The sequence below is a fragment of the Clytia hemisphaerica genome, unplaced genomic scaffold (assembly GCF_902728285.1).
Source record: "Clytia hemisphaerica strain Z4C2 unplaced genomic scaffold, Clytia hemisphaerica genome assembly, whole genome shotgun sequence".
Lineage (NCBI taxonomy): Eukaryota > Metazoa > Cnidaria > Hydrozoa > Leptothecata > Clytiidae > Clytia > Clytia hemisphaerica.
Genome location: NW_027104529.1, coordinates 943,069 through 970,534, shown reverse-complemented (window position 1 = coordinate 970,534; position 27,466 = coordinate 943,069). Strand labels below are relative to the sequence as shown.

General features: G+C 33.8%; 1 protein-coding gene across 9 annotated transcripts in view; it reads left to right on the top strand.

Annotated features, from left to right (window-relative positions):
• Positions 1 to 27,466, top strand: part of LOC136822145 (pleckstrin homology domain-containing family G member 5-like) — a 67,670-nt gene that overhangs the window by 23,486 nt on the left and 16,718 nt on the right. For 3 of the 9 annotated variants that reach the window (XM_067078376.1, XM_067078375.1, XM_067078377.1), the window contains exons 2-7: positions 2,635 to 2,708; positions 3,892 to 4,118; positions 5,792 to 5,897; positions 22,123 to 22,220; positions 23,818 to 23,954; positions 25,225 to 25,295. In XM_067078376.1, coding sequence (XP_066934477.1) covers positions 2,635 to 2,708; positions 3,892 to 4,118; positions 5,792 to 5,897; positions 22,123 to 22,220; positions 23,818 to 23,954; positions 25,225 to 25,295 — 713 coding nt within the window. Of the gene's footprint in view, positions 1 to 1,151; positions 1,306 to 2,021; positions 2,059 to 2,634; positions 2,709 to 3,515; positions 3,571 to 3,891; positions 4,119 to 5,791; positions 5,898 to 11,304; positions 11,737 to 15,110; positions 15,555 to 19,993; positions 20,186 to 22,122; positions 22,221 to 23,817; positions 23,955 to 25,224; positions 25,296 to 27,466 lie in introns of those variants that run through there. The other 6 variants (XM_067078378.1, XM_067078382.1, XM_067078379.1 and 3 more) reach the window with 6 other exon arrangements.

Below are 27,466 nucleotides of genomic sequence, written 5' to 3'. Positions count from 1 at the left end.
ATGAGACTAAGACCTTAAAATCTTAGGATTCAAAAGCTCAAAATTGATTCAATAAGGCTTTGAATAGCCTAGAAGCCACTGAATTCCTCCAAAATCGAAATATCCAATGAAATAAAGTGGAAGTACTAAATTCGCAATTCTCGCTTTAACTTTAATAAATTCTGAAAAACGTTAAAATACACAAAATTCTCAATATCATTTTGACCACGATTGTAGGCATTAAAACCCAGGTACAGAATATTTTTAAATAATATACTAGTGCGATGTTGATAAAATTGTTTGTTTTGGCTTAAAGTTTCCCCATATCCCAAAGAGGATGGTGTTGGGAGGATGAATTATTTTTCTTTCCTTTCAGAAAATCGAAATAGGGGTAGATTCCATTTTTAGTAGATATTTGTAAATTTCTTGCCCCTTTTGACTCTGGTAATATTTGATTTAAGATTATTTTCCATAAATGAGTCTTAATTTTTATCTCATTTTGAAAGGTTCGAATCTTTGTTGTTCAAAGTGCCCTTCGTAGTTCGGACCCCCCCCCTTTCTTAAGGGGGATGACACCTTCGAAAAAATGAAGAAGGGGGAGGATCAGAAATTTTCATGAAAAAGATGGGGGATAGCAAGGAAGGGGGATAGTTAAGAAGGGGGGCTTACATATACATTGTAGATTATTTTCAAGTACTGTTATGAAATTTGGTCTTCATGAAAGGAAGTTTTCTGTTTGAGTAGTCTGAGTCAAATAGAAGAAAGAAGTTTATTATTTCGCTTTCTCTCTCTAAAGATATTTCTCATATATTTGTTAGCTATTTTTGTCCAAAATCCTTGGGGGATAGGCATTTTGAAGGTTGGGGGATGCCAAGAAGGAGGGATCATTTAAGAAGGGGGAATCAGACCCGTTTCCGCACTATGCCCTTGAAAAGCCTGTTTGAAAATAAATGCAGAATATGAATTTTTATTTGGATCATCAATCTTGTATTTATAATTGTCCATGATTTTAATGTGGTTTGGATCGTACTTGTCTTGCATGATTTTCTTACATGCTTTTTGCTATTGCTTATTACACATGTCTATAGAATTCTTTATAATTTGTAATTGGTTATAATTAGTTTCATTTTTCCTGATCACAAATTACCTTGGTTGTATGTCATTTCTTTCTTGTAATCAAAAAGTTTTTTGTCGAGAGAAAATTGAAATGTAGGCTTGATGAGAAAATGTACTGAGTCGGAAAAATGTTTTTCATAGAGTTTTATTGTATATGATAAAAAAAGTATCTAAAAAGAAGACAATTTGAAATGCAGGAAGTTGAGAAAGGTATTGATGATTTTCTCTTTGATTGTGGATTCTTGATTTGAATCAAATGTATGAATGTATTTTTAAATATTATCCAAATTGTATTTATTACCCAAAAAAGTATTTACATTTTAAGCAGTTAGAATTTAATGCTTTTGTGAAATCTCAAATAATGTGATAGTGCTCAAAATGATCAAGTGTGATTGTTTTTCATGAGTGAGGTTTGCAATTGCTTGGAATATTGACCATGCTGAGACCTGCTTTGGTTATCTTGTCCTCCTCGTCACTATTTTTGTAATGACATCGTCCTGGACATTTTTGCTAAAAGTTTGATGAAGATCTTTGTTTAAGATGCCTGAAGTACCGGTTTTTTAGACTCTGTCTGTTAGGAGTATTGATGGGCGGTGTGATGATAAAAAAAGTATTGACTGTTGAGATCTTTAATTGCCTTACTACTTAAGAAGAACTCTATAAACCATGTCAAGGCATTGACTCTATAAGAAAGCTATTCCATGTCCCTGTGTGCACCCTGTTGGTGCTGTATACTTTGTAATTGACAACCTCCTGAATTCCATTTGCTGACATAATTACTGTTTACGTAACCACTTCATTATACTTACTTCCTATGGAGCGAGTTAGTGAAAAAGTGTTGTAGAAAACAAAAAGACATTTTATTATCTTCATGTGAATTCCTCTTTTTACAACTAATCAAAATATTACATTATCTTTTATCACATGTTCGTCTTGTCAGTGAGTTATTGGTGATGTTTTTATGTACGTGAAGTTGAAAGTTGATTTTTTTAGAATTTACTACTTGTTTCATAGTATATTTGTCTTTCTGGTTTGTACATCTTTTATTTTTGTCATGTCATAATTATAGGTCTTGTAGTTCAATTGAGCTAATTAATGGACTTTTGAAACTGTATTAATAGCAATCTTCTGGCGTCTTCACAAAGGCTTTATATATTTTTCATTCATGGTCCGTCATTTTTTTTCACATGAGAAGGGTTGCGAAGATGAGTTTGTTGGGTCTACAGTTGATGCTCTCTAATTTGACGTTATAATATTCGGTGCGCTCCATTATCGACTAATATTGAAAATCACCATCTACAAGAAACTCTCCTAAACGTCGCTCTATATGTCTTCGATACGCTTTTTCGCTCTATTATTCGATGATATTAAAAATCACCATCCACAAGAAACTCTCATAAACGTCGCTCTATATGTCTTCGATACGCTTTTTCGATGATAATTCAATTCCCTTAAAAATCGTATTAGAAAGCATCAACTGTATAATAAATCTCTAAACCAAATGTTTCATTACCTTTTTGTTTTGCTTTCTACCAACAGAAGAAGAAGGCCGACTATGTGAAGGACGAAAATGCAGTGAATTACTACCACAACATCGTCACATTGCCACAAAGGTTTGTTTGTAATTCCAGCTTGTTTTCAAAAAGTTTTATGTCAGTACATATTATACTCTTTTTTTGGCATGAATACTTTATACTGTTTCTGTGGTCTATTTAAAAACATTTCAAAGGTAGGAAAATTACAATAACCTTGTTACAATGTTTAACTCTTTTTGTGACCTAGATGTTTTGTCAAAGCAACCAAACCGTATACCTTATCGGGGAAAACTTCGTCGGGGAAAAGTGACGAAATTTTGGACAAGTGACGAATATTTTCCCCGACGAAAATTTTCCCCGGCCTTAATGCGTTTACCAACTACCAGCAAGTGACGAATTTTTCCCCAACGAAAATTTTCCCCGACGAAAATTTTCCCCGACGAAGTTTTCCCCGATAAGCTAATTTTGATTTTGACGCGAGTAAATTCTTTTTTCATTCTTTTTGGTGTCACGATTGACGTCTTCGTCAAGACCCTTCTGACTTTCAATCATTTTAAATTTTTTCTTAGAAGGAATATCGTGTCACATTTCAAACATATCATATAACTCACTAAACTATTGAAGCTGGTCTAATTATATACAGTTTTTCATGCTCGAGTTTTTAGAACGGCTAAGAAAAGTATGTAGGGAAAAGTAGAAGTTTGAAGTTTGATTTCATATTCCTTTGGATATAATTTTGAAAAGTTTATGTGAAAGATATATTTATTAATTTCCAAACACTTGAAGAGTCATGCGTCAACCAATGACTATTTATTGATACAATAAACAAACTAGAGAAGGGAAAAATGCTTAGCTTCACTGAATACAAATCTCTTGATTAAAGCACTTTTGTTTTAATGATAGATGGTTAATGGACTCAAAATGCATTCTGGATAAAATAGTGAGTGGATATCAATACTTCAAGTGAAAAAAGAATTGTAGGGACGATGAATTGTTTTGCTACTTACTAAAAATTGTTTTGAATTTGAATAGTTTTTAGTTTTAAGGTCTAAAATTTATTCCACCCTGCGTCGCTTGTGCTGTCGGCTTTGATGTTTGATGGCCTGGCAGGACAAATTTCTGAAATAAAAATAAACAAACTAGTTCTAGTCATCTAATGGCAGATCAACCACAGACGTAATCTTCAAATAGTTTAATGTGAATTATTAGAGAAGTCAAGTTTTTCAATTTATTCATTTTTTATATATTCTTCTCTCCTTAGATTTGTCACCATTCAGATTGCCAAGCTTTGAACAATATGAACCCGCTTCTTCTCTGTCCTGAATGTGATGAGCAGAACCACCAAGAAGTTGACTTCATCTCTCACTTGCGATTCGATCTCCCCTCATCGACCACCACACCGATCAATTTACATCGAAAGACATCGATGAAATCGAATCATTCGGATGACTCGGGCACTGAGGAAGATTCTGATGCTTCCTATAGATTGTAAGTTTTTTTTCCTTCTAAAATCATCATTGAAAACTCGCTATTCATACCGTAAATTACATTCCTGGTTTCTTCAGAGGGATATTTCACTCTAGAATATCACTATCTTTGTTCACACTTTCAAACTTTGAAAAAACCTGCTTGGCAGTCAAAGACCAAGAAATTCAAGGTATTCAAGAAATATTTAATACAAATGAAATGGTTAGACAGGCCAAATTCTAGAAAGGCAGGGCAGCGTCTGATAGAGACCAAAAAGGGCTGTTTTTTTCATAAGAACGCTGTTTTTCACGATTTTTCATAATTCAAGAAGGGCAGCGTCCGATAACCGGACACAAAAAGGCATGACAAATGTTCTGTGGGCATTGGCTACAGGGCGTTTTATCACTCTAATTCGTGATATTACATAAAATAATGCCACAACTTTAAATTCGAATTTCCTTTAGTGATAGCAGACCTATCTTATTTATAGCTAAAGAGGCAGGAATCTAAAAACCTCTAAGCCATATAATGGTTGGTTTAAAAAGCCATCAAGGGGCAGGAAATTTGTGGTCAAGAAGAAATTCTATACTTACTTGTTGCCAAAACGATTTGACCGTTTCGTTTGTACAGTAAATACAAGTAAAGCAAAACATAAACAAAGATCATTTCTTAAGAGGACCTCATGACCATGCTTTTTATTATCAAAACTTGGCATGATTATATTTTGATATTTTTCTTTTGGTTCGATCTATACTGCTGAAATCAATAAGAATTTTTCTACGCTTTGTTTTCTTCAAAAGCATTTTCACTTGTTTGGTTTTGTGACCTATGCACCAACAAGTTTTTAGAATTAAAAGTTCAACTTGAAATTTTTTTCCTCCCTTTTTGCTACTTTTCTCTCAAGTTGATAGAGCTTTCATAACACTTTACTTTGCCAGCGTGATATTATGTTTTTTCTGAATTTTGTAGTATTCATTTTTCCTCTTGGTTGGCTTTCTCGTTTTCTTTAATTTCTTACTAATGCAATGTGCCTCTAAGACGGATATTTTTCATTTTACTTCTCTATTGCTCTTAGCTAGGAAGGAAGAGGAGATTTAGGCTTGTTAGAGGTCTTTTAACAGCATGGGTATGAATCACAGCTTGACAAAGTAGTCTTTCGATGAAAAATTAACGGATATATTTTCTGCCAAAAAGGTTGTTCGTACAGCAGTACGGTTTACCTCAACGCACCTCTTAGACCATGTTCACACGTTACTGTCCCGTTTCGCTCCGGTGTGATTTTCGTTACGGATCGAGAGTGTTCATATTTGTTTCGGAATGTTTCGGAGCAAGAAAACGGAGCAGTTCAGTTCCGATGAAAATAGTGGAGTGAAACCGTTTCGATCTGTTTTGCTGTGTAACGTCTTCTTTTTTGTCGTTTTGAATTTTGACGCTCACACTTGTTTCGTAACCGTAACGTCTGAACATGGTCTTAAAGTCATCAAAGGTCTGGTCTGGCCTGGATCTATCAGACTTAAATTTTCATCCAATAAGCGGTTCGAATGGTGGAGCACCGTCCTTGCTATGAGTGTTTTATTATCGAATAATAGATTGCGTATCGAATAATAGAAGATCGAATAAGAGAGCATCAATTGTAGCTTTTTTTTCAAGACAAGAGCTGGATGAAATTTTTACTTGTCTTTGATTTTTTTCAGTGACAAAAAGAACAGAAGTTATTCGTCGGCACGTCGATTTTTCAACATTAGCGCCAACAAGAACAAAGGGAGGCTGAAGAAGCTGCAGTCCTTCGACCAGCAACAGGTAACCAACTTCTTCAATGTACTTACTTAAGGCCGGTCTCCACTTTCGCGCGACATGAGCGAAAACTTTTTGACGTTTTTGTAAGGTCATTGGTCGGTTGAAAAATGAAGCAATTCCATTGGTCGAAATTGACGTAACTGATGAAAAAAGTAGAACTTCCTTCAACTGTTTTTTGTTCGCGCGAAACTTTTTTATGACGTAATCTTTTCTTCAGGCAAAAAAGGTTAAGAAAAAAACTGTCACCCATTTCGCGAGAAAGTGGAGACCGACCGGCCTTTATGTGTACTTACAGCTTTAGCCGACGACTGTCAGTGATCATCGTCAGCTTTTTTTATAGAATCGATCTTTTCTTACGTGGAGCTTCTTCATCACTTTTTTAAATAGGGTTTTATGACGCGGAAGGAATGAGTTTGCTTACCTCTGATTTTAAATCAGGAATTAATTATACTATCATACGCTCTTTTGCTACGGTTATACCAAGTTCCGTGCTTTCTTACCCAACTCAGTTTATATACTTTCTTTCCAAACGAGCTTGCAGTTGTCGTCTTTTTTCAGCATTCTAAATCTTTTTACAAAGACAAATGAAAATCTATTCTTGTATGATGTCTGTTTCTATCGTTTTTCCTTAGATCTCTTGGTCTTAACATTAAAGATGAGTCAATTTCTAAAACTTCTTCATAAATGCTTTGAGTTTTCTCATAATCTCACTTTTCCCTACGTCATCGAGAGCTCGTGGCGTCTGTCCGCGAAGAGCGTCCATGGCATCGCTAGGGGTGATTTTCTTTTGTTTGTTTCGCCTCGTTCTGAAGAAATAAAGATTACTCGATGAAGAAGTTTTTGTTCATATTTGGAAGCACGTAGAAAAGCATTTTCAATTTGTTCTGACTCTTGTGACTTTGATTTGAAACTAAATGGTTTATTTTCTCTGCATGGCTCATTAAACATTTGTATGGGCTTTCGTCAGACGAAGCTTAACTCTTTCACCTTTTAACACGAAGTCAAGAAATCTCAAGTAAACTAGAAGTGTGCTCGAGTGGTTTTTATTTCGAATACTTTTCACTTGTTTTAGAAATGTATTAGAGACACTGATTCTTGACCAAGCTTGAATTTGATATATTTTTGATTTTATGGTTTGATACGAGGAGGTGAAATTTGAAATATGTCGCATTTAGTGGTCAACTGAATGAGCTATAAAAACTCTTAATCTTTACAAGTCATAGAATTACTTCATGGGTTTAAAGTCATCAGAAAATATAGTTTGGTTTGTTTTGTAACAAGTGTTGTCATTTATAAGCTCGACTATTGGAATTTCGATAAACACTGATTTCAACTGGCTGCAATATTCATGGCAATTTTTGAATCAAGGATTTTTGAGAGAGAGCTGTTTGTTTACATCTAATGATAAGACTTTTAAAATGATTGAATGTTACAGATAAAAGTTACAAATTATATGTTGTACTACTGACTACAATTTGTCCCCTTGTTTATTCACCTTGCAAATAATTGAACCTACGTTCGTGGAATCTGGTGAAAAAGATTTGATTTTGGGTTCAAATGAAGGAGAAAATTGGTGAGCATTGGGAAATAAATTCCCTTCATGGAACTTATGGAACCTACTACCAACCGAACAGTGAACACATTACCATGGTAATCTTTTATCACACGTTTCAAAGCATTGAGTCAGGAAATTTTACTGAAATCAAGGGAGCAAGTTTCATCGTTGTCTCTTTTTCGAGTGATTCTCTTATCATGAATATCAAGAATTCTCTGAAATGATTTTAATGATTCGAGTACCCTGTCTTTTAGTACATTGATTTTAAGGGATATGTTCCATTAAGCCATTTAAAAGTATCCTGGTATAACTTTTGGTAGCTTGAAGTTGGTTACTTTTACTTAAAGGGGTATATTTCGTTGCATCAAAATAAAAAAGCTTTAGGTCCATTTTTGTTGTTTTGAGAAAATCGACTTTAAATTATTTTTCATTAAATCCTGAAAACCATTAACATTTGAAATATTTTTGTGTTAAAAAAGTCCAAAATTTTTTCCACTCTGGACTTAAGGCTTCTTTGCCCTAAACTGATGTGACTTAAGGCTTCTTTGCCCTAAACTGATGTGACTTAAGGCTTCTTTGCCCTAAACTGATGTGACTTAAGGCTTTTTTACCCTGAAAATAAAGTGATGCGACGATTTGATTGAAAATCTTGCTGAAAGTGTTTTGAATCCACTGTTTTGTCTTGTCTGATGCAACGTTAGTGTTGTTTTTACTGAGTGGTCTTATTTTGATAACTGTTCGATTGTTTGTATCTTTTTGGCGCGTCATTGGGTTTATGGTGAAACAATCATGTTTTGCAGATAAGGGTTTTGATGCAAAACCGATGTATGATGATGTAATTTGATCATTGTAAGAACGTCACTTGAAATATTCAACAAATCTATTTTTGGTCTGATAGAACAAAGAAATTTGGTAAATTTAAGTTTTTGCCGCAGAATAAGAAAATCTGTTACCGAAATTTGGATTAAAATTTATTTCAAATGATAAAACCACCGGAAGAAATCTCCAATGATTTAAAAAGATTTTGACTAGATGAGATTTCAACAAAGGGTAATTTTGTCAATTTTGCAATTTTGTTTGCCTACAATGATCATCGATACCCTCAAACAGTATATTTGGTGAGAAAGTATGCTTATTGACTGTAGGATTCTGGGTTTAATAAAATTTATATATTCCAAGAACTTTTTTAGAAAAAAGAGTTCCGTTGTTTTGACTGTCAAGAAGTTATCCTTCCGTTTTACACTAGCACATAGACGAATTATTTCGAAACATTTTTCCTTCTTCAAAATAGATTTAAAATGTTTTTTATTACTTTTAACTCAAGAGAAGATAAGAACGGAATTTCGAAAAAATAAAGACAATATTTTTCAATTTTTTTCTCTCGTTTCTTCGTTGTTATTTTCATTTTAGAATTTTTTTTCCTACCTTGGATTCGTCTAGAAGTCATCTTACGTCTGAATTACAGAAACCCATGGTCTTGATTTTAACTCTGCGTTGTTTCTTTCAATTATTGAGATATTTTTGTATTTTGTATTTTCCGATACTCAGCGCTTTGTTTAGCATACCCCGCTTGGTTTTTGCTTAATTCTTGCAGTTTTTAAGCTTTCCTCTCAACAGAGAGGTAGTAGTATTTTAACTTTGTTAAATTCGTTACATTGAGACCTATTTATCAATACTTCTCTCTCCTTCCTGACGTCTTAAAGTTTCTTTTTTTATTTCAACATTCATGTATGTCCGTTATAGCTTTATAAGAAATTCTTAATTAAGATAATTTTTTACACTACGCTGCTTTTTCTATAATAATCTTTTGGATCACTTTTCTAAGCCTTGATCTGCTCTTCTTCAAGTGTTGTTGGCCGAAGAAAGAAGACTATTTTTTAGATGGAATGGCATCATGATTGTTTTGAAATGGGTTATTTACACCTGTCAACAGCATCCGTCAAGGCCTTTTTTCTTATGATAAAACCGACAGATTTTTTTTATGATGGAAATTTTGAAACCACAAGAACTGTTTAAGAACAGCAGGCTCTGCATAATGAATTTAAAGGTTAGAAATAATTGCAGTGACGTAGTCAAGCCATTTTTTTAACTGTTTCTTTATTTTGTCCTTGCATACCACTGATTTAATTCTCCTTTGGTATGTATTTTTGTGTGTTTTTTATGAAACTTCAGGGTATGCAATATTGAGACACAGTTACTCCCATTTTACTTTAGTGTTTCGTGATTTGTGAGTAATTTTTTTTTCTGTGTATACTTTTTGCTGTCTGTCTTATGATTTGGTTAAGCTGGAGTATTGTTTTCGAACTTTAAATTGACTTAATTGCTGATAAATTTAACTGGTGTAAATGGTTTTTATGTAGCATTTTATACCAAGAAGAAGGAGATTGTCAGGCCCGGCGGAAATGGGCCTCAGCCTCCCCACTTTTGAGCAAATGAGATTTTTTTCTCAAATCCCTTGCGAAATTTATCTAATTTTTATTTAGCCTTCATCCTCCCCACTTTTATGGTTGTTCCACCGGGCCTGATTGGTAAATTTTGGATTAAACGTATCTACGTTTTGATTGCCTTTAATCAAAATCTAATCAGAGTTTTATTAAGATTTGACTATTTTTCCGAAGTAATTTATCGTAAAAGTTGTTATCAACAAACAACTGCACCCATATTCTATGGTACTGATCAAAAGAAAAGCTCTTGCAAATTAATATGAAATAAAAATATCTCTTAATCGAAATTTATTTAATAATCACATCAAGGCACATAAACAGAAACATAAACAGAAAAGTTGAATCAATAAAATTTCTTGACGTCATCAAACTGTCCAGCAAATTCGGAAATAACAGTCATGTTAGTCAGAATTGAACTGTCCAAAATTCTTATGTTTTGTCGGTTGCCAAGGGGTTTTCAAAAAGTGAATCCCTCCCACCTCTTCCAAAAGGGTTTTATACCCAGGTTCTCTCTTTTCGTTGGCAACATCACCAGTGATCCACTCCACCTTCCAACCATGATTTTTTAACCATTTCCTCTCTCCTTTACCATAGATAATGTCTTTTTATTGCTTTCACCAGAAATGGAAATTCTAAATATAGCCTGTATTGACAATACTATAATTTTTGCTTTTTTAGATTTTGTCACTATTTTTAGACATTCGTTAATGTACAGAGGTATTCGAAATATTTTACTACCTTATTTTGAAATAAGCAAAATATTATTATGTTCGGACTGAAGGTCATAGATTAAAAGTCTTTTTTTCTTTTCGTCATTATTGTTTTCTTCTTATTGATGTTCTTGAAGTTTTTTCTAAGCATAGAGTAGGTTTTTTGTGAATCTTAATTATGCTTATACTAAGCTTCTGTAACGGGTTGAACTGCATAGCATTCATCTATTTTGTGAACTAAAGTTAAGGTTTAACTAAAGTTATATGTTAAGGCAATACTTCAGTTATTAAAAGATTTGAGCCTTGGTATACTTATAAACGTCATGCTCATAATTTATATCTAGAATGAGGAGATAATTTTGCCAAGGGACCTAACACCATCTGAACGTTTATAAAACGCTTTACAAACGCCTATTTTGAAGCATGTTTTGACCTATTACACTTTTGATGGGGGAAAGTTCTCTCTGAGAATACCAGCTAGCAAGCTTCCTGCAGTTTTACGGCAAGAATAATATCTATTACCTTATAATACTTATATTATGATCGATCGATATCATTCAATTGATTTTCTATTAAAACTGTCAAAATGCTTTTTATTGCTTGGTCAATTAATATCCTTTAAAAGTCTTATTAATCCTCATCTTTTATGAGCAGGATGGTGATCAGGGGTCTTATCATCAACCACAATGTGAAAAGACCTTATACGTCTTGTTTATACATTTGATAATAGGATCTTAATAGATCACTATAATAAAGTAATCCTTTTATAATATCAAAATGATGCTTGCCTTTTGTGTGATATATTCCACCTATCATATATTTTTTTTCTTCTTGCTTGCTTGCTAACTAATGATGTATTTTGAGAGATTTTATGAGTTTTTATTTTGATGGGTTTTTATGTGAGTGAAGGGGAGAGATTTTTCTCGGTTTTTACGAGACTCGTTTTTTAAAGATTGGACCAGTATTTGCACTCGTAGGAAGTGTATTCTTAAGTGGAATATTTGAGTTGATCCTACAAGTAATGCTTGTCAAGTGTAATGTCGAAATTCAATGCGAGTAGGAGACACAGTTTAAGTTTACCAAGAAATCATGGGTTGATTTTATTGGCCAAACAACAAAACCCTTTCTACACTGTAAGTATTATTTTTGGTTATGGGAGGTATGTCAACGACTCCTCCGTGTCCCTATTAGATATTGTGATCGTTGGTAAGGATGATTAAAGTTCCCCCAAAAACATACGGATGATATTTTAAATTGAGAAAATCTTCGAAAAATACTTATTCATATTGCTAAAATTGTCCAAACTGGTATATAAAGAAAAGTAAAAAGAATTATTCTTGCCGTACGACTATTTATAGCCATATTAATCTGATGGGTTTTTAATTCCCAAGATTATGTAACAACATCGCAAAACCGTTTTATTTTTGGTGTTATATTGAGATGCTAATGATTTTAGAATCTTTAAATTCGAAATTATACAAAATATGTGAACTTATTGTTTTGATGCAAAATGTTTTCACTTTAAACTTCGTCACATTGTGTAGATGTAAACTGGAAGGTCAAAAGAACGGTGGAGTTTTCATGACTCGAACTCGCACGGGGAACTTTAATTTGTTCGAAAAATTTCGAGTCATGAAGTATAAGGTTTATAAGCAGTGCCGTAGGAAGCATTTTCATATTGGGGGGGCTGAAGTTTAGTGACACCGCGAGGGCCAACCATGGTTTGGCCCGAGGGTGGAAATTTTGTAAATTTGAGTCCTAGATTGCTTGAAAATGCACTCAATTGTGACAATTATGACAAATTAAAAAAGAAAAACTTTGCATTTTGCAAAATAACCATTTTTGAAAAAATTATTGGGGGGGGGGCATAGCCCCCCCCCTTGCCCCCCAGTTGCTACGGCACTGATAAGGCATTTTTAACTGAAAGGACGAGAGAATTTGTTCAAGTTAAGGAGATATTCAAGTGAAAGAGACTTTACTGTATCACTTGTTTAAATACGAAACTTGGCAAAACGTCATCAAAAAAATAATGTTTCACTTCAAATCTTCTTTCTCGTTTCTTTGGCGGCGTTTCTTTGAATCTTTTTTTAAAAAAGGAAGTTGACTTTGAGCTCTCAGGTTACTTGGAATTAGATGCTTTCGTTTCCCTATAAGTCTATTGGTGTGTCGAGTCTTATTTGGAATTTTTTAATCTCTTTCTCTGAGCTTTTCATCCCCTTGTTGTGGCGCCGATGCTTGGAATATTGAACTGGGTTGTGAGAAAGTGTCAAATGATTCGTACCTTAGAGGTGTGAAGGTTTTTTCGCCACTTGCTAATCTTTTTCTGTAGATGTTCACATTCTGGGTTATGCTAATATGTAGATGTGCAAATGCTGGGTTATGCTATTATGTAGATGTTCAATTTCTGGGTTATGCTATTATGAAGATGTTCAAATTCTGGGTTATGCTATTATGTATTGCGAATGTAATTTTTTCTAGCTGATAAAGGAGAGCTTTTTTACATTCTTGCATACGGTTTGAGATTGGTCAAGACATGCTTATTACTTAATTACAGTATTTTAATGAGAAATCAAAAGTTAAAAATCCAACCTACTTCTGGCATGAAAACTACATCATTTTTTGTTTTAATGACAATCCAATCATTGCTTTTCCAGATAAATTGTTGGATGTCGAGATGTACTTTCATAAGAGATATACGTTTTCTATTGCAAATTTCTCTTTTTGATTACTGTAGTTATGATATTGTCGGCCCAGAAAATTCTAAGCTGTATTTTAGAAATTTAAAATAATACAAAATCTATTCGGCTTAAGTACGAAGACTATTTCTCCTTTTGAATGTAATATCACTTATTGTATATCTATGTTTTGAGGTGAGAGTGCGCTGGCCTTGTTCTCTAGTGGTTCACGCCAGATTAGCGCACTTGATCCGAAAAACTGTGTGACAGTGTCTCACAAGGTGGCAGGCAGTATAAACTACAGCGTAAGACGGTTCGAACGAGACGACTCCTAGACCGCTCAATACATACTATGTAAGGAGAAGTCAGTCATCACTCATCTATGTTATAAATTTCTGACTCTAAGCGTCATTTTATTAAACAATCAAAGCTTGACGTTAATTATGTGATTTTCACCTTTTTATTCCTGTTGTCTCGTTGGCAGTCTGTCAAACTCACCTTTCATCCTTATCTTTAACAAGCTATCTCCTTATCTTTTACTTACCCTCACAACCGGAACTCCAATTAACCGGAAAGACCCCTGTTCGCAGCGATTTCCGCTATCAAACATTCCTCTAGATTTTTCTCTTCAAAAGGTTCATTATAGCTGACATCATTTTTTATTTTCAACTTTTTCTTGCTTAAGCTGCTCATATAATGCTCCGCCCCTTGTACACTTCAACTCATGAAGTTTTTTGTTCCGCAAATGTCCTAACATCTATCATATTAGGCTGCTAACATCTACTAACGGATTCGTGCTCCTTATATATACTACCTTCGATTTCGTATAAAGGTCCGTTATTTAAACTACCATGATATGCCGTAAAACGCTAAGCTACAGGATGCTATCATGCTATTCCACACTTCTGCCTTTTATTCTATCAACGGATTAGAATAGGTGGATTAAGAACTCATAGAAAACACTCCTCGTTAGGTTATCAAACTTTTTTACGAGTTTGCTAGCAATTAAAACTTGATAAGTTGTAAAAAAGTTGTAAAAAATCATTACTTTCAACATTTTCATTGGTCATTACGTATCACGTGGTACATTTTAAATAAGAAAATGCACTTTTTTAGCCCTTTCTATCCAATGCAGAAATTAGCCAAATAATTTGAAATTTATTTTCCTAATTCTAAATACAGTCTTCTTTCACCAGTATGCAACCCATTCGTGACCCATCGATAGTTTCTTAGTTATAGACCATACGTTAATTTTCACTTATCTGAAGATTGCCATTGACAAAAGATTAAAAATTTACATTAAAACTGGTCTAGCGTTTGTTGATGCTAAAACTTAAGTGCAGGATTTAAAATATTTGCAAAATCATCAAAATTGATCGAATCATAGGACAAATTCGTTTTCGAAACTGTATAAATTGGAAAATTGTTCTTATAAAAACAATGAAAAAACTAAACGAGGAGTGCGCAGAGTCATTTACAGATTTTTCTTGTAACAATGAGAAGACAATGGATCTCTCTTGGGAGCAACGAGAGAAGTTAATCCACCTATTCTAATCCGTTGATTCTATCTTTCTTGTTTCAAAAAAGGTTACTGCGTGTCTGTTATCTGGAGGCTGTTCAGAGCAAATTTTCTTTGTACTTAAGAGGCAAAAGTGTCACTTTGTTGTCAAAAGAGTACCTTTCATTCTTTGTATCAACAGCAAATCTCCTATGCTTCACAGCTAGGAAAAATTTTTTATCTACGTCATCTTGAAGTTTTATTGATTCAACTTTTTAACTTGAAGAGCTTTGAAATTGATCAGTGCCAAGGCTTCATGGGTCATTTGAATTTCAGATTATGATTATAGCCTTCAAAAGAAAATTCCAAACAAAAGTTGCCATAACCGAATACGGTCTTATTGCAAAAATGTTATGAAGAATATGGGATATGGATTTCAGTTGATTGAATGAGTGAGATGGTGAAAATTACAGATATGGCTTCGTCTCCATTCCTCCGAAAACGAGCTTCGGAACCTTTCATCGATATCAACCGTCGTCAAGCTACACCTCCGCCACAATCTCGCTTTGCTATCGAAGATGAAAAATCCACACCGCCCAAAGAGAAAAAGTTTCTTACACCCTCATTTAGCATCGGCGCCCAAACTCCGCCCCAAACTACACCTCGCACTTCAAGACGTCATACTTTGACGGTACCCCCGTCTTTGTTGTTCGCCGGAATTAAAGCAGCACGCTCGCCAACTCTGATTACCAAATTTCGTCCGATTTTCGCTGGTCAGGTAGGTTTGTGTTGTGAGTTTGTAAGGCACGAAAAATGTGTTTCATAATGTAATTGAATATCAAACATTTTTATTAGGCTGTTAATCTAGCATGCTAGATGGCTAATTAAGACTTGGTAGCTATAAAACAGTAATGGTATTATCATACAAGACTTATATTACTGTATTACACTGATAATAAATGAAATTAACCATATGTTTGAAATTTCGTAGACGATTGCCTTTGCGGTAATCTATTTTCATATGCTCGAGATGAACTTGCGTGTTCTTAACGTGAAGTAGGGTTACCTGCCATAATACTGCAGTAGTTTATGCTGGGAGGCAAAGTCTTGCCTACTTAAAACAATATCAATGGCAATAATTATATTTTTCTTTTTAAGGACTTGTTTTTTTTTGACTGTATCAAAATCGTTATTTTTCACCTCCATCACTAATTGTAAGATAGCCATGAAACTTTTAAAGCTAGAAAGACGTCATTTGCAGAGTAGTTTAAGATAAGATTGGTCCTTCCATTTTTGAAGTTTAGAGATGTTTAGCATTAATAGGCTTACTTCAATATTGGTCTAAAGTTAGGAGTAGTAAATGATTCGATTTAGTCCCTCCAAGCAAAGATACAAAAAGTCATCTCAATTTTTTAGATGTTGCAGTTCAAATATGAACTTAAAACTTTTGATATGGGTGCTTTTAGGTCTTAAGATTGGGTTTAGCCGAAAATATTTGGAAATTCAAGAGTATTTGATGATTTGAGGGGTCATTTTCGATTTCTTAGAAAATGACATTTTCTCCATTAGCTTTATCTACTCTTATAATTTTGGGGGTTTTGCTTGCGGTTTGTCTTTTGAATACACTATAAAACATTTTTACGGCAAAAAAACTCTTTTGAAGAGTGCCATAGGATTAATTATAGTCCTGTTATTTTCGTACAGAAAATATGTTCTTAGTAAAGCTTAGGACCAATTAATCATATTTTACTCCGAAATACTCTGGGAAAAAACATTCAAAAACTTTCTAATAAGTCTATTAAGTAAATTTTATACTGATTCAACAGCGAAAAATGAGTGCCCGATGATTAAAATGGTCCTTTTTGACAAGACCTAGTTTTTCCGTGACTACTCCCTTAATCTCATCCAAAACTCTTTAGCAATTATGAGATAGTTAACTATAATCTACATTTTAAGAGCACAGTAGCATATCACGGAGATTTTGGGAGTAATCCTTGATTTTCTGGTCCTCCCTTTTCTTTAAAAAATATCACTGAAAATAAGCAAATAACGGCAAACCTTGCGAAAAGATAAGGAATACGCATGAATATTTTCGTTGAAATTTAAATTTGCCCCATTAAAAACTTGTGATTACAATAATATGTTATCTAAATATAATAATGTCCCCTTTTTCAATATCATATGAATGAAAAATGATTTGACATGGTCTCTAAACTCAACCGCCACCAAAATAATCTCTGACCTACAAAATGTTTCACATTCCTTTCCCACCAGCTTTGTTTACTTTTTTGTTTACAAATTCGAGCGTTTTTACATTTCGAACGTTTACATTTCGAACGTTCTACATTTCGAACGTTCGAATGTTTTGGTTTTCGCAAACAAAACGCAGTCTGTACACGTTATGGCGCCAGTTAATAAAGGGAAATTTTATTTCTGTCGCGATGAAAGTTGCAAAAAGAAATGCAAGCATTTAAAATCGAAGGACTTATTTAAATCATTACCTACTCATTTAAGCTAGACCACCTGTTCATTTCATCTTTTATCATTATAAATTTGTAATATGTTCCAAATTATTTGAATTTGAATTTAATTTAATTTCCCGTAATTTCCATAAACGGTGTTTTCTTTTTCTTTTGACTATTCAATAATTGAAGACCATTTTGATCTTTGAACACTCGCAAACTTTTTCTCAACATTGGTCCAGATCGTAAGAGTACTATGTTGTAATAATTTTGGGAATATTTTATAAATCAAACGTTAATTTTGCAGTGTAAGCTGTAAATTTTAAATTTCTAAGGTGCTGGACCAAATTACTCATATCTCACTCATTTGTTGTCCTATTTTACTCCTGAAAAGGTATTTTGACTTCAGAAATGTCAAATATTGGTTTCAAATCAGAATTTTTAGAAATTACAAGAAAATAAGTAAAATATGAGCATAAAGTCAAAATGACCAAAATAATCATATTGCACTCCTAATTCATAAATTTGACCTTGCAGGACTTTTTGTATCACGATCAACTCCAATTCTGTGAATTTTCTAGTCCCGAATGACATTTGCATCGAAGTTATTAAGGTTTTTGTAAAATATGGGATTTTTGAATTTGAAATTTTGATACAGTCAAAAAAAAACATGTCCTTAAAAAGATTCTTTTTTCGTATGGACATGGTGTTGCTAAGGTGTTACCATGGAACTTTTTGAATTGAATGATATAAATGACGTCATACTCTTATCAATTCAAAAAAAAGATGCATGGTTCCTAAAGTTTTAAGGCAAGGGACCAAAGATTTGTAATCTAGATTGAATAATTAAGGCCTTAATAGAAATTCTGGATAAAATCTAAAACTAAGTGTTTAGGTGTCAAAGTTTAACTGATGTGATATTCATATTAGGGATTTTTCGAGCTCTTTGCAACAGTTACGTTTGATAGTTTCGTTCTATGTTTTTCATTCCGCTGCTCAAAAAATAATTAATGAGTCCATTATTTTTTCCGAACATTGATCATCCATATAATTATTGGAGGAGGTGCAGAAATATTGAGCCTTCCTTTTTCTGCGATTTGTATTTGAATTATTGTTATTTGAATTCAGAGGAATTTGCTGCAGAAAATCTTGTTGTTGTCTAGACGCGATCCCCTGAACATTTTAGGATTAATTTTAAAAGAAGGATTTGGAGATCAGTTTTAGTTTTTCGGATTTGGTAACAAACTCGGTATTTAATTTTTCTAAATGAATAAAACATAGGACGAAATCATAGTCTGCTGGGTGGCAATTTATGAGTCAGGTTGACATTTTATTTTGTTTCAAGAAGTTTCATTACATTCTGAAAGAGGCGGTACTTTCCACAACCTATTTCGCAAACTTTAGTAGGGGTTTTCCTTTGTGTAGGGTTTTCCTCTAATTTATAATGTAATATTGAATGTGACCATCCTGTGGTTAATCTTTGGCTCCTTGAAATAATTCCTCCTTTCGAATTTAATTTCCCTGTAGTTGAAAAATTAAGCAAAAAAGTATGTTTCGGTGAATAAGCATGAATAATTGAATAATATTAATTAATGATATTTAATGAATCAATCCTACTCATTCTTCGATCTGTCAATCAAATGGACACTTTTTCTTTGAATTTTTGATTAAGCTCAATGTGATAAGGCCTGTTACACATTACAAAACGGATTAGCTTCCATCAAATTCCTTTAAGAAGTCAATATTCCGTCAAATTTTCCTTTCAAGTTTCACATCTTGACAGCTTTTTAAATAACCCTTGTTTGATTTCGGTTACTTCACTCTAATCCATGCAAGACATCTACTCAACTTAAAGTTTAATACACACTACGACAAATCACTTTTGTAATGTACGTAGAGCCTTATCAGTGTATTATGACGGGAGAAATTTGTTTTAATGAATCGTCTCTTTTCTCTCCATTATCTTTCATGACATCCTGCGAAAATTCCGTCTCATCTACTCTATGACAGACTAACGTCAGCTACTCTTCTTAATAATCAAATAAACGACGGAATTTCTACTTTAGATGTTGTTTTTCTTTTCATTTTGTGTATGTGTTTTAATTGTAAGACAGTATGCGCTGGTAGGGTGCCTGCCTATGGCTTTTATTATGGAAGGAGCTTAATCAATTATCAAATATGGTTGTGTTTCTTAAGTATAATTGAGTGTCAGTTGGAAGTGTATGTAGGGTACGATATTAAATGGATAGATACCTAGATTAACTCTCTTTTTTCTCTTTTGTTCTGATTTTTCTTTGAGTTAGTTGGATATGATTTTCACACAGTTCACATTGGCGACCGCCTATTCGTTGCTTTTCGAACTTGTTAATTGCTAGTACAAGAATGTGTGAATGAAAATCTCTTTTTCTTGTTAACTTGATATATGTTTATGGTAGGGCTATGGTGTGTGTATGTTTTTGTTTGTTAATTTTAACCTCGTATGTTAATCCTTTTGTCCACGAGAGCTTCTCAGGTGGTTTTTTGTATGCTTTAGATTAAAATTAGACATGGTAATTGGCTGTTAATTTTATTTCTATAAAATTTTTGATTTTTTGTTCAAGATCAATGCTTGTTATTAATTAGTTGGTATTATTGTTGTTATGTTTAGCTGTCTGTCTGTCTGTCTGTCTGTCTGTCTGTCTATATGTATTGTCTTCTCGCTACTTTTCGGTACATTGCTAAATTTGTCTAAATGGAATTTTTTCAATAATCTCATTTTTGAAGATGCGAAATAATGAAAGCTATTGTAGGCAACCATGAACGATACATTCGAAATAGTTTGAAATCGACCGACAGTTTTGGGCGTTCATCAGAGAATGCACCCACGAACGCTTTTCATCAGCAGGGTGGTGGTCATGTGGGAAATAATATTCATCGTCAAATTATGATGTTTTCTGCGTCCAGCAATGTAAGTGTTTCCTAATGGAGGATTCTGGGAATTTTCCCTCTTTTCATAGGATTGTGGGTACACTACTCTTTTCCCCTTATTTTCCAAATTCTTCCTTCAACTTTTGTCGATTTAAATGTGATTATTGATTTTATTTCTGTAATGTCACTTTAAGTCTCTTAGCATGGAATCGTTTCTTGATTTCAAGAAATGGCCTTTTCGAGTGCGTTTTTGAGAAACTTCAATTTTTTCTATTTTTGTTTTTGGTATTAGGATAATTTTGTTTAGTGCTTCAGCGCATTGATTTTGTATGAGAATATTTTCTGTTGGTATGAGACTCTGTATGACGAATGATTCATGAAATGAGATTATTTTTGTTATTGGTATTTTTATTGTTTTGGTTTGCTCTAACTATTTTTACCACGAATCTAATTATTAAATAAGATTTTTGGGTGAGAGATAATTTTGTCAAAATTGGGCTTCTAATAATTTTGCCATCTTCGAAATACATTGCAAGCTTACTTTTATCTATTGAATGCGCTTTTTTTCGACTGAGTAATAGCTTTCTAATTGACATCTTCAGATGATCAGCTTCAAATTATAAAGATCTTCAAATTCTTGGAATAGTTTCCCCTTATTCAGTGTTGTAATTTAGAAAATATGAATTTTGATGGCGTCTTTTATAATAATCTAACAATTTTTGAGTTGTCTTTTAGTTTTTATTAAATCTGAGGTCAATCTCTGAATTCTCGAGGTCATTCAAACACTGTCAAACATGCTATATTATACCAAATTTTTTTGGTTGAAATCTTTTTATCCGATTTTCTAACGGGACCTCGTCAATACTCTTTATTGCTTCGTGGGTCGGTTTCTATTTTGAAATTTGAGAAGCCAGCGACTTGAGATGTATAGCCAAAATAATTTTTAGTACTTAACTGTCATGATGGAGAGATTGGTTTCAGTCCTTATCTCAAGTTTTTTTGTTCCCCGTAATTCACACTGTTTTAGATATGTTTGTAAGAAAATGAAGTTCTACTTTCACATCAGAATGTAAAACAGCCTTTATTTTATCGATATCTTTGAAACTGAAAACATTATGTTAACCAATGAAATCTCTCAAAGAGCTTTGTTTAAGATCGATCAATAATATTGCTTTGTAGCTCGACTACAGATTACCTTGTCTGTGTATCAAGGAACTTTCTAATCATTTACTAGTACAAAGCCTTACAATTTACACAACTCGTTCCAATCTTCTCAAATATCAAAAGCAATCGACGTTTTTAAATTCCTTCTAGAAGGATTTCGCACCCCTATGCCAATCACTCGATTGGAACCATCTAGGGCGACAGTGGATTACTATCCTTGAGACATGTGACACTGTTATTGTGATTTTTCATAAAGAATTTAAATACATGTTTTTTATAAGAACACCCAAAAATCTGAAGCCTTCGAATATTCTTAGATGATCTAAATTTCACCATTTTGTGAGTATTTTTAAGCAATTATTTTAAGAAATCGGGTCAAAGCCTGTTCTCAACTTGCTCTTATTTGGCCATCGAAAGTTTACTTATATAGTTTGTTCTTATAAAAAATCGCATACAATAAACTGTTCTTATAATTATCTACTGTTGTGTTTGTTCTCATTAGTAGTCATAGTAACAAAAAGCTATAATTGTTCCAAGAAAATATAAGTATCTATGTAGACAGCACATTAATTACCCCTTCCTGGAACTGAAAGACTTTCATTTGATTTTTTTTTGAGTTCATTTCTAACTTCTTTAATCTACTTTCACCAAAAATACCCTTAAAAATGATTCCCACTTACTCTAATCCTCTCGCATAGCTCGAACTGACTTGGGTACCCCTCGACAGTCTTTGCAGGTGGACTGGAACGATATAAAATCTGACCAATAGGATTTTCCCACTCGATCTAACTCATTTACCATTTTCTTCCACAGGAATCTCCCGAAGACTGCTTCACACTTCAACTTTACGATCAAGATGAAAACTTACTGGCTGCAGAAAGTGTCTCCGTTAAGAAGGGAAGGACCCTCAAGTAAGATGCTTTTCCCCTTGACCTGTTTTTACACTGAATCTCGGATTGTTGAAAAGACTGCAATTTCCCATATAGGCTTTACGAGGATTTTTTTATCAAATGTTGTGATCAAAAAAACAAATTTCGTCACATTTGAACTTGTTGTTTTGGTTGGGAATTTCTTTGAGTAATAGTATTTATGCCATTACTTGCCTTTCTCAACCCACCCTTTTTAACTCCCTCCTTTCGTCCGCTTTCAAACGAACATACAGTTTCGAACGAGCTACCTGACTACGTTAGTCAGTAAATTTGATGACCATATCATATTAAGCTAACGAGCTACCTGACTACGTTAGTCAGTAAATTTGATGACCATATCATACTAAGCTAATTATCCTTAATGATAATTTTTATGTGCAACCATCAAAATTAACCTTTAATTACTTCATTTATCCTGCATTATGTAAATTGATATCAGGAGATGATATGAACATCCTTCATAAGCCTTTTAAAGCAATGCTCGTTTTTGTCGTGGGAATAAATTAGTCTTCCTGTTCTAGTCTTTCACTCTACCTGATAGCTTCTTTCAGTGGACTGGTATTGAATGACCAATCTGATTGATCAACTCAAAACTTTTTTATACATTCTGAGTAAAATCCTTTTCTAACAGGAGCTTCTTGTTGTTTATTTTGAATGACCAATCTAATCAAGGCATGCTATTCTTGTCAGTCCTTTGAAATCTTTTTATTGTGAACTTATAAATACTTACCTCCATTCATGAAATGCACCAGTGCAACAGCTTTTCTAAACTATGTAAACTTTTCTCGAGTTTTTGCTACCCATCTATCTATCACTTGTAACCAATCAGTGACGTAATGAAAGACGACTTTGCAGGTGTTCATATCCTAAATAGACGCACTTTCGACAAATTATGGCTTGCTCTAGCACGTGCCTTGTATTGGGCAATATTGCTAATTCGTATAAAAGCCTTAAAAATGACATCATGCTAAGCGGCATTTTACAGGTTTCTCAATCTTTTCCAAACTTTAGATTAAAATCTCCCGATCAAAAAGATTTAAAATTTTATTTTCATTACAAAAAAGAATACTTCTAGATTATCCCATTTTAGGCAACTTCGGCTGTCAATCAATGATCACTCTCGATTACTTAACATTAACTCAATGAGGATACCTACCTCCGTAATCCACAAATAATAAACTTAAGGATTAGCTTTATTAATATCTTACTTGTTAAGTTTAGCCCGGGATCACATCAGCTCAGCCGACTTAAGACTCAAAAAACTGAACCTAAGAAAAGTGTTGCTCAACTATTTTGAATGTCATTCTAAAAATGCTTTGATGTTGTCGACTGAATGAATTTCCCTCTTGTTCCGAAAATTCTACTTTTTCTTCAAATGAAAATGAAGTGAACTTGGTCTGCTTCATGTTACACCCCTGTCTCAGTGACCTGAAGGAACGAATTAAAAGATAAGGATCTTAAATATGTCACTCCCAGAAGTTCAATACAGTTTTCAATAGAGATGAAGAGTCAGAGTGTTTTCTCTATCTTGGATGATATTTCGGCTTTCTTTAAATCCCGACATTTGATTTCTTTTCAGGGAGGCGATCGGACCGTTATTGGAGAATTACAATGTCAATTTGGACACTCACTCCATCTTCTTGGAGTCCTCCAAAACTCCCCTTCGATTGGATTTCATCACCGCTCCTCTAGCAGGAAATACACTCCATGTCAAAGGTATGTGTTGTCTGAGTTTTTTTAGCGTTTTTATTTTATCTTGATAAAATAAGATTGACCCGTGCACGAGAGGGGCCGAATGACGTCGAATACCTAATGTTCAGTTATTATTGTATTGGTGCGCTCATAGATAAAGATACTCGACGTCATTTGCCCTTGGTAGATCCGAATTCAATCCTCTTTTGGTGTGAGAGTTGACGGGTGTATACTTTTGACGGCTGAGATCAGTGTTTCAGTTTTCTGCTTATCACATCGCATAGCAGGTTTATTATCATTTGATAATGAGCTAACTGTATATTATGTGGATTGGTCCGCTTTTGGAAAGGTTCCCCGTTTTCTCTATACCGATTTTCTCAACAGCTCAATCATTCAGATGATTAGAGATCAAATCTTCTGAACTAACAACCTAGCTTTGATATGACTCATCGTTGAACGCTTTTAAGGGCTTAATTACCCTAACTATCATTTCCTATATACAAATAAGCCTGTTAGCCTTGTTCATGTTTGTCGCATATCCAACATTAAGATGTATTAAATTCTTCATTTTACCGCTAAGCTTACATCACAGAAGCCCAAAACTGCTATCCTTCCTAGTCGAACTTTTAATTTCCTTGGCTTGGCTCTTTTTCGGCGAGACAAAGCACCATTTTATCTGAAGAGGAAAAACTCACTTCATTAGTAGCCAGTATGTCATTATAAATGCAAGCTCCACTTTCCGGTTGTATGCTCCTCGCGCCCGTCTTAAGCAGATCAGCTGTTATATCCTTCGAGCGGAAAGCCAGGAAATTAAAATTGATGCTCCCTTCTTGTTTACTAGATCGCTATCTGTATTTTCATTCTCGACTTCCTTATCCCAAAATCTCAAAGGCACTTTAAACGACTTCAAAGTATCTACTTGTAAATTTGTTCAATTGATATTTCAAATATTTTACGTCAATCACCCTAACTTATCCCTAAAGTACTTTTCAATTTAAATTTTTTTTAAGAATAAAAGATATTTTGCTTCTTTTCACCAAAACAATTTCTAATTGTACAGTAAGCCAGACAAGATTAACTAACTCTCCTAAGTAAGGAAGGACTTTTACAGATATAAGGGCTGTTGATGGTATTTTATACCGGTTTGAAAAAATCCACCGACTCTATCAAACTGAAATCTAAATATCATATTATATTGATCCAAGCCCAAACACAACTTTCTTAGCCACGATCATGCATCACTCCTGTTGTGGATAATGTTTATTCTTTTTGTATGTTCTATATTTCCTTACAGCTACAAAGAAGATGCAAGTGGACGAGCGAATCGTCAAATTGATGCAAAATGTGGACGAACAAAAACAACCGGTATGCCACTTTCTTTTTAGTTTAATTACTTAGACTGGGGTTAGATTAAACAGTATCACTTTCATCAGATCTTTTTCTACGCAGTGAAAAACTATAGGTAGCTACTTATCGCGTGCAATAATCATAAAATGGCTTGCTGACTGCTGATGCGATACCGGCAGTACTGGAGAATGGACACTACGACCAAGCTATTCACATAACAAATGAAGATCTCGTAGAATGGACAAAGCCGGATTGGAACATCGTGTCTCGTTGAGTTACAACTTGTTGCTTTTAGTTGTTTCTTTCATGACATGCTAAACGATTTGAATTAGTATCTATTTCATCTTAAATTCTTCGCACTTTGTTATTCATTCTTTACCTGGAGATCAATTTTGCCTTTCATCTTCCAAGGTCAAATAATATGTTGAGTAGTATTGAGTTATTATTTTCAGTGAAAATGTTTCCGAAGATTATCATGTGTTATTCTTATGTTAGACTGGAGCGCAGATCTCTATGGATATACTTCCTAGAAAACGAACAGAAGCTGTTGGTTTGACTTGAATAGGTTTCAGTTGCCAAGTCACTTACGTGGCTTCTCGTTGACAATGTTCGGTTATTTGAGTTCAGATTTACACATTCTTTTCCACTGCTATTTTATTTACCATCTGTTAACTTGGTGTTGAATATCCCGCTCTTCTTTGTCGGTTCCAAGTTCGTTCTACCAAGAGATATATTTGAAATATTAGCTAATTAGCTAATTACATACAGAAACAATTACCATTATGCTACTTTGAAATTAGTGATGAAGCTCCATCGGACGTTTATTTATCAGTGTGGTTTCTGTTTCGTTTCCACAATAGTAGATTACTGTACACAACCAATGTTTTTCGTTCATTAATCAGAAGATTAGAGGCGGAAGCTGAGTAGCGCCAAACAGGCCGCGGCGTGTGCTAGTGTTAACAGGAGTATCGGAAACTAGTCTTGTATTACGTTTGCGCCATACGGAAGATGAGACTTCCTTCATACAATTGATGGCGTTATTAAATGAATATTAACCTTTTGTTTTCGTCAAACATTAGTTGCTTGTAACTGTACCTTAATGTGCACGTTAAATGGTCGTTTGTGTCGCTGTAGGGACAGAATCTTTTCACGTGGAATCGAGGCTTATAAGTCGTTTCTTGTAAATTTTATTGCTTTACTGGTTCATATGAATGCATTGTTTCACTTTTTAATACGCCATTTTACAATCTAATTGGTTGGCTCTTGGATGCTACTTTGACCTTACTCATTTTTTATATTCGAAATTTGTTCGACGAAAGGTCACCAGGACTGTAGAAAGGAGTTATAAGAAAAGATTATCTTCTGAAGAAAGTTATTCGGGGAGAAGACTTTTGGTTCATATTTATTCCTGAATGTTAGAGGAATGTTATTTCCATTATGACAGCTTTTTTATCTAGGTCTGAATCGCTCGTTTAATAAATGCTGAGGTCGTGAAAATTATGGCAGTTCTTCGTAAGAGGCAGTGAACAAAAAGGAGCACATTACTTCTTTTTTAAAGCAATATTTTAAACTAATGACCAGAAATCTTACGGCTTTTCGATGTGGAAAATGTCGAGGAAGAGCTGGAATAAAAGGTCTGCGTTTTTAATGGAGAAACTCTGACAAGGAAAGTTAATCATGCTTTTCTTCGTGGAAATCTATCTGGACAATCTTCAGTTTAATTAAACACCTCTTCAGATACAGACAGATAGGCTAATTGTAGATCGAACGTTTTGATTGAAAATGTTGAGTCAGCATTCTCTTGATGTCAAAGTAACGGTGTTTTAAAATCCTCTGTGTAAACATATCTCTAGAAGAATTGTTTGGTTAACTAAAATGTATCTAAGCCAGTCATTTCAAAGGAATTTGACTTTTTTTTTGATTTAGATCGTAGCTCTAGAACTTTGATTGAAGTTTAAGCTTTTTGGACTAAGAGTTTCTTTGTATAATTTAGTAAATTTTGGTTAGGACTTGTTACTTTCGTTTTTCAAGCCATTATGTGATGTTTCATTAACTTGATGAATTTTTTCATTTATAACAGCAGAGGGTTGTTCTTGTTCTCAAGTGAAATAGAATTTTCATGATATTGTTTGCTTTCATTTAGAGCGAACCATTGCTATCTTTTAAATTTGTATGAAATATTTTCTTGA